This window comes from Gekko japonicus, unplaced genomic scaffold (assembly GCF_001447785.1).
Source record: "Gekko japonicus isolate JY-2015 unplaced genomic scaffold, Gekko_japonicus_V1.1 scaffold2376, whole genome shotgun sequence".
Taxonomy (NCBI): Eukaryota; Metazoa; Chordata; class Lepidosauria; order Squamata; family Gekkonidae; genus Gekko; species Gekko japonicus.
This window is the reverse complement of record NW_015160904.1, coordinates 212248-220131: the sequence shown is the minus strand read 5'-3', so window position 1 is coordinate 220131 and position 7884 is coordinate 212248. Positions and strand designations below refer to the sequence as shown.

The following is a 7884-nucleotide window of genomic DNA, read 5'->3' as shown; positions in this document are numbered from 1 at the left end:
TCAGACCGGTCTATGCTTCTTCCCCACTACTCCAAGTCCAACGCTTTTGATCGATTTTATAGAACCAAGTGGAGCGTGATGATCTAGCCCCCTAAAAACTGCGACTACAAAGCGGAAGGAAATAACAACCGAAGTGTGACTCCTAGCTAACAAGGAAGCAGGTTGTGAAAGAAGAATAAAAAACCCACATCGCGGTTTTTGCGTCTTACAGAAAAGGCGTGGGATGCGTATCTGTAGCCTTTTCTTGCTATTATTGCTGCAGAAAACTCTTAGCTTGTGGGTAGGGAGCAAGTTCCCTTGAAAGTTAAGACTTCCGTACTTGAAGTTCGAGCCTGTAGCCAGCGGGAAAGCACCTTGCTTTGAACGAGGTCAGCTGACCGCTCCTCCGTCACGTGATTCTCTGCTAAGCATGGCTGCGCCCAGGCAGGAGCTGTGCTGGGGAGTTGTCACTTGTTGGGTTCTGTGGTTGGGGTTGGCGGCGTGTTTGCAGGACGGCGATGGAGCTGGGAAGACCGGAGAAGGGGATCGAGGAGCTTGTGGCTGCAAGAGCAACCGGGTCAGTGGCGGGGAGGCAGCGGCACAGAAATACTCCCTGGAGGCTAGTGCTTCCCAGCAGCTAAAGCAGGAGCCGGGGGCTGTGCCCCCGAAAAATGAGGGCAGCAAGGTAAGCGGCGTGAAAGGCTGAAGTGTGTGTGGGTACGGTACTTGGAGAAATAACACTGCAAAAACGAACTGTTCCAATGGATTCTGTGGATGTTTATATCCGTTTACCTCATCCCTCAGTTACCGTCCACAGGCTGACTTGGTGTCATATCCAAGTGCAGGTTGTTCTCTGTTAGATTCTCGTTGGGGTTCCCTGCAGCAGTGGCAAATCTTTGAAGTGGTGTCTAGCTCCCAGCGACCATGATCGTTGTGAGGGGTCATGTTTTCTTGTGTGTAAGTGCTGTCAGGTTGCTTCTGACCTATGGTGACCCTATGAATTAATGGCCTCCAAAATGTCCTATTCTTAACAGCCTTACTCAGGTCTTGCAAACTGAGGTTCGTGGCTTTCTTGATGGAGTCAATCCATCTTATGTTGGGTCTTTCTCTTTTCTTGTTGTCTTCATCTTTTCCTAGCATTATTGTCTTTGTCAGTGAGCCCAGTCATGTTTTTACATTAGTGCTGTCAATGCCTCACCATTGTGTAACACCTCCCCCCAAGAAAACCCTAGATCTGACATGCATGCTGTCTAACACTGCAGTGTATCAAACTGTATATGCAGTGTGACATGCCCCAACAACACAGCACCTAGTTGCATGATTGTTCCAGTGTGTATTGCTCTGTGATCTTTGTTTCCCAGTTCAGTTTTCTTTTGTTATATAGCCATATGCTCCCAAATCATGATTTAGTGTGGATCAACATATATTAATAGAGTATCCGGCACAGCTGACATTCAACTAATCCAGTAGTGCTTCCTCATTATGACTGTCAGGGGCTTTTTCAGGTTGACGTTTTAGAGGGTAAACTGGGGGTTGCAATCTTGTCCCTCAGACGAGATTCTCTGGAGATGGAAAAGTTACAATGATATGCTGGTCTTTAGGAAACGAAATCATGTTCTGCACATTTTAAGGCCCTACATTTGATTCTGTTGCATAGGAATTTTAAGTGCATTACTACTGAGTATGATCTCTCTTCACAAGGGTCTGGAAGAATAATTTATTTTCCATAAGGCTAAGTGCAGCCTGACAAAACATTCTCTAACAATTGCAAGCTTTGTGTTACTTAAAAGCAGAGCTCACATCTAGGAAGTGTAAATGGGCAAAGGGTAACTGCTGTCAGTGATTAGTTAAATCAGAGTTCATTGCTGTGCCATTTGTGTCCAGTGCTGCTGTTCCTTAACTTCTTGATAAACTATTTATACTGTCAGGCTTGCTTTCTTTTTCCAAAAAGAGGCAAGGCAGCCGAACATCAGCATTGCTTTTTTGCCTGATTGCGCAAGTGTTATTGTTGGAAGTAGAAGAAGAGATTGGTTTAAAACCCGCCCTTCACTCGGAGTCTCAGAGCAGCTTACAATCCATTTCCCTTCTCCTCCCCACAACAGACACCCTGTGAGGTAGGTGGGGCTGAGTGAACTCTCTCCAGAACTGTTCTTGAGAGAACAGCTCTTAAAGAACTTATGACTGACCCAAGGTCACACCAGCAGCTGCATGTGGAGGAGTGGGAAGTCAAACCTGGTTTTCCCAGATTGGAGTCCCTGCTCCTTACTACTACACCAAACTGGCTCTCACAGGAAATAGTTATCCATGTTAAGACTTTATTATTGACCACTGTACTAAGTTAATTCTTCGTAAGTAGTGCCTAATCCACAAAGTGCTGCAATTTATTGTCACACAATTGCCCCCTGTTTAGTTGGCTTTGAAAGGGAATTAGACAAATTCATTAAGAATTGGTCAATTGATGGCTATTGGTTATAATAGCTAAATGGAATCTCTGAATACCAGTGTTGGGGGGAGGGGCAGCAGTGGGAAGAAGAAGAAATTGGATTTAAACCTCACCCTTCACTCAGAGTCTCATAGCAGCTTACAATCTCTTTTCTCTTCCCCACCCCACAATAGACACCTTGTGAGGTAGGTGGGACTGAGAGAGCTCTAAGAGAACTGCTCTTGAGAGAACACTTCTGAGAGAACTTGTGACTTACCCAAGGTCACAGTAGCAGGTGCATGTGGGGGAGTGGGGAATCAAACCCGGTTCTCCCAGATTAGAGTCTGCACTCTTAACCACTACACCAGACTGGCATTTGGCCTGATGCCTTGCTTTATGAATCCTTCAGTGACATCTGATTGGCCACTTTGTAAAACAGGGTGCTACTTTGACCTACTTGAGAAGATAGATTTAGGTTGAATATTGGGAGGGGGAGATGCAATACAATAAAGGAGCTGCTCTATTAAAGTTTAGGAATCTCATTTTGGAAAGGTTTTCCACAACAGGTAGGACAGGTATCTGCCAGGAATGCTTGCAGGTATGGGGCATTATTTATAGGACTCATGTCAGAGTCCTGGCTACTATCACCATTGTACTACTTCCAGTTTCGTATAGTTCTGTAGTAGAACTAATTTGATGCAAATGCAAGCTCTCTGGTTTAAAACAGAGTATCAGTTACATTGTGGACTGGTTTAAGAGATAAATATAAATTTCATCATCATAAAGGAGCAAGCACATTGTACAGCTGGTGTGGTTTCAATTTTTCAAGCTTTGTGATACCCGCTTCAGTTGTAACTGAAACAAAATGGGTGTAAATCCATGAGCCACTAGGTGCATCTTGCCTTACATCCTGGAGATTTTGGCATGAAAAATAAAAAACAGGCCCCCTGTAAAGAAATGCATCTTACAAAATGTAATATGCCTGCAAATGAATACAAACCTGTTTACATTTCTAATGGACTTGACAAAGTAAAAAAAGGTGTTGGGTGGCAAACGAGCAAAAACCAAACTGCCACTTTTTGTCTGGTATTGGAGTAAATATTCTGGAAGGCTGTGATGGTCCTTTATTCTTTATACGGGATGATGTGCTGCCATGTGTATGCTTGCCAACATCTGCTGAATGGAAGCTGGATCTACATAGCTGTTTGTAGATTAATTTGTGCTGGTGGGATTATTAGCAGTGGAGGGTTGTAATTGTGTAAAAGGAGGATGAATTGCGTAGCATATTTTATGCTTTGGCTGCCTCCACCAGTTCTGTTTTGATTAACATGAGCATTTCTGTAAGTGAACTTTTTCATGCCATACTTGTCCCTGTTGAGTGTTCCTGGCCTTTATTTCACAGGAGCATATTGGTTAATGCTTGCCAGAACTATACACTGAAATGGAGCAAGCAGTACCAGTTGCATTATTTTCACAGTTGTGTACGTTTATTATGTGCCCCCTTGCTTTATCCACGGTGGGGACTCACAGATCTTTAGAAAATTTAAATAAATGAAAAAGAACAAATATTTGAAATCCTTGGCTCTTCCTGGATGCACTGGTGTGGTTCACTTCAGGGCCATAGGCTGCGAACCAGGGGTAAAGATGCCTTTGGCTCTTACCCTTCTGCATCAAAGGCTTGTGCCTCTGGCTGTGCCTGGGTTAAATACCTGTAACAGAGGAGGAACAGCAACTCAACCCAGATCTCATGCAGCTGACAACTCCATTCACACGTAAACGTTATGTCGGGAGGGCGCTCTCAACCCCCTCCCTCCTATGCAGGAAGCTACCCCCTTTGTAGTAGAGAAACCGGGGTGCCAGGACTCCGACCGTTCCCAGGAGGTTCAGGAGTCTTGGCCTGTAGACCATATCGAGGTGATGGGTCCTCAAAAGGGGGACGTCGGGGCCGCGGACATGGTTGGGCTGGCCGACAATATTCTGATAGATGGAGAGCTGGGTGGAAAATCACAAAGTTCTGAGAAAAGGGGACCTAAACCAGGTGGGTGGTGGAATCCCTTTAAGAATTGGGTGGTGGGTTCACAAGGTGCTGTAAACGAAGCAAATAAAAAGGCCCTCAGGTGTACCCAGGGAGGAGGAGAATGTGAGAGTCGTGAGAAAGACAGAGAGGAGTGAAGTAACTCGAACTCGTCTAACGACCCACATGGCTGAAAGAGAGTGGGAGTCACTCTCAAACGGCAACTCTGAGGGGAACCTAGGCCAAAACGCTTTGTGAATAACACGCTGGAGCCAACCCACGACCCAACCCTTCCCTTGAGCCAGACGAGGGCTGACAAATTGGTGGCCCGTACGGGGAAGACAGCCTTTCGTCCGGCTATACCCAAACCGGCTGGCTGGGAAAAGCGGTTCACGGCTCAAGCTCAAGCGGTCAGTATGGAAACCTCAGAGGAAAAAGGTGCCCAACCCTCAACTCCTACCTTCGATCTCGGGCAGTTCTCTCAGTGGCTAACGGAGCGACAGGAAGGATTAATGCACGCCTGGATGAAACAACAACAGGAATCCCAGGTACTATTAATACGAAACTTAAGCAAAGCTTGGGAAGGAGCTAGACCTAGCGGGCCACCGGGAATGCGTATTCCCCCCCCTCTACTTACGAAACTAACAGCAGAAGATGACATAGAAGCCTATTTAGAGTCTTTCGAAAGAGCAGCCGAAATGGCGCAATGGCCAAAAGAACAATGGGCTTTTATACTAGGTCCTTACCTGACGGGGGGAGCGCAAGCTGCTATGCGGGCATTACCGAAAGTCCAAGCCGCCAACTATGACGAGGTCAAAAAGGTTATTCTGGATCGTTACGAGATAACTGATGAGACTTTTCGTCAGAAGTTTAGACATCGCAAGTGGCAGATTGCTGATAGACCACGTTTGGTGGTAGCTGAATTAAAAGAATATGCCCGTAGGTGGCTCAACCCAAAAACTGACGGAGAGCGAGGCATAGTAGAGAAGGTGGTAATGGAACAAGCCATAAGCATTATGCCAGCAGACATGAGACTATGGGTAGTTCGGTCTAAACCTGCAACTCTAGACACGTTCATCAGTTTACTAGAAAATTATTTAGCAGCTGAAAGTGGAAAGAAACTAATTGAAGGACCGAAAACAGGGAGATTAAGCGGGGAAGCTACCAGCGGCAAGGCGTTAGGACCCGACGGAGCGGGCCGAGGAGGTCGCGCTTGACGGCTGTCGCAAGGCAGAGGATTCGAATATAGTCCATAGGGGAGCTACAGCGCCAGGGGTACGCCAGCAATAGAACCAGCGATAACAAATACTGAAAGTAATATGGAGTCAGGTAGAGTAGGGCCTATGAGAGGACCCTGTTTTTCATGTGGGCAAATGGGACATTTACAACGCGAATGCCCCGTAATGGAGTGTGACGCCTCATGGCTGGCTACATTGTCCATATGGGGCCCAGAAGGGGGGTGGGACCCGTGCACCATAGTAGTAACTCTGTACGGCCGTAAGTGTGAGGCATTGCTTGACTCCGGCAGTTCGATTTCAATGGTGCGGTCGGATTTAATTCCTGACCACATTCAGCCGAGGCGATGGACGCCAATATTATGTTTCTCTAAACACCAACACATGTGGCCTGTAATCAAGGTGCCGATGTTAATAGAAGGGGAACCTGTTTTGATAGAGGTCGCCTCAGTGGCCTCATTGCCCTGCCCAGTACTCTTGGGAAGAGATTTGTTAAGTTTTCGAAAATTGTTACATCACGCTACAGCCAGTCCTGATATAATGGAGGACTTGGCTGCGCTTACTTTACAAGCTCACGAGACGGACTCCAGTGAGAAGAGTGAGGAAGAAGAAGAGTCAGAGGAAAGTGAGGACGAGGTGAGTGCCCGGCTGGTCGATCCCTTATTCCTTGATAAGCAGGAGACGGACCCTTCGTTAGAAGGAGCTAGAAAGAGGGTAGCGCTAAACGAAGGCGTCATCATAGACGCTCGGACAGCTAGCAGAACACCCCGTATAATAAAGGAAGGGGGAGGTTGGTTTCGCGTAGCCAGGGGGCGAACCCCGGGGGAGGAAGTGTGGCAGTTACTAATTCCCCAAAGTTATCGCCCGGATATTTTAGCAAAAGCGCATGATCATGAATGGGCGGGACATCAAGGAACACAGAAAACTCTGGCCCGTATCTTACAGCATTTCTTCTGGCCAGGAGTCTATCAAGAAGTGAAACAATATTGCCAAGCATGCCCGCAGTGTCAGAGACACACTAACCAGCGGCCTTTACGGGCTCCGTTACAACCACTATCCATAGTCACAGAACCTTTTAAAAGGATTGCTATGGATTTCGTAGGTCCGCTAACTTGCACAGCCTGGGGTAACCGGTATTTGTTAGTCATAGTGGACTATGCTACGCGTTATCCGGAGGCTTTTCCTATGCGCTCAATGAAAGCGTCTGGAGTAGCCAAAATGTTATTCCAAGTGTTTGCTCACTTTGGAATTCCGCGCGAGTTGGTAACGGATCAGGGTACATCGTTCAAGGCAGGGCTGGTGGGACATATGTGTCAATCTTTAGGGGTAAAACAACTGTTTACGTCGTTATATCATCCCCAAACTGACGGGCTTGTGGAACGCTTTAACAAGACTTTGAAAGATGCACTAAAGAAAGTAGGGGAAGATAAACCGGCCCAATGGGACTTGTTTGTAGATCCGGTCCTTTTTGCCTTTAGGGAAACACCTCAGGATTCAACGGGGTTTAGCCCGTTTGAGCTTTTATTTGGAAGACAACCGAGAGGTATTCTAGAGGTCCTCAAAGAACAATGGGTCCAAAACCCTGACTCTAACGCAGTGCCTGAGGACCTAGAAGCACGACAAGCAAAACTCCAAAACATACGTCAACAGGCTGTTGATAACCTGGGAAGGGCCCAACAGCGTCAGAAATTAGCCTATGATCGAGGAACTCACCTCCGCACCTTTGCGGTAGGAGATCAAGTACTGGTCCATAAAAGTGCATTTCAAACAGCAGGACCAACAGTGTGGCGAGGCCCTTACCCCATTGTAAAAGTTTTAGGACCGGTAACATATAAAGTACGGTGTGGGTCCGGAGTACATAGTATGAGGTCGCTACATGTCAATGTTTTAAAACAGTGGCGAGATCAGGTGCCCGGGGTCTCTGGTTTGCAGGTGGAGGAGGAAGTATCCATACCGATCTTGCTTCCTGACAACGAGCAATACCTACAACCATTGATGGATGATGCCCTCACCGAAGGACAGAAACAACAGTTGTGCCAGGTAATTGCTACCCATCCCAGGGTTTTTTCTACTCTGCCGGGATATACTACCTGTATTGACCATCCCATTACCACTGAGGCCCAACAAGTAGCTAGAGCGGTGTGGCGACCCATACCCCGCGGTAGATGGGAAGATGTCCGGCGAGAAACCGCAGAAATGCTGAAATTAGACGTCGTTGAGCCCTCTCGTAGTGA

At 46.9% G+C, this 7884-nt stretch overlaps 1 protein-coding gene across 1 annotated transcript in view; it reads left to right on the top strand.

The window, feature by feature from the left end:
- The first annotated feature begins 409 nt into the window (after window positions 1-409).
- Window positions 410-7884, top strand: part of SUMF1 (sulfatase modifying factor 1) — a 106993-nt gene continuing 99518 nt past the window's right edge. Inside the window, exon 1 of the mRNA XM_015424019.1 lies at window positions 410-664. Coding sequence (XP_015279505.1) covers window positions 410-664 — 255 coding nt within the window. The remainder of the gene's footprint in view (window positions 665-7884) is intronic.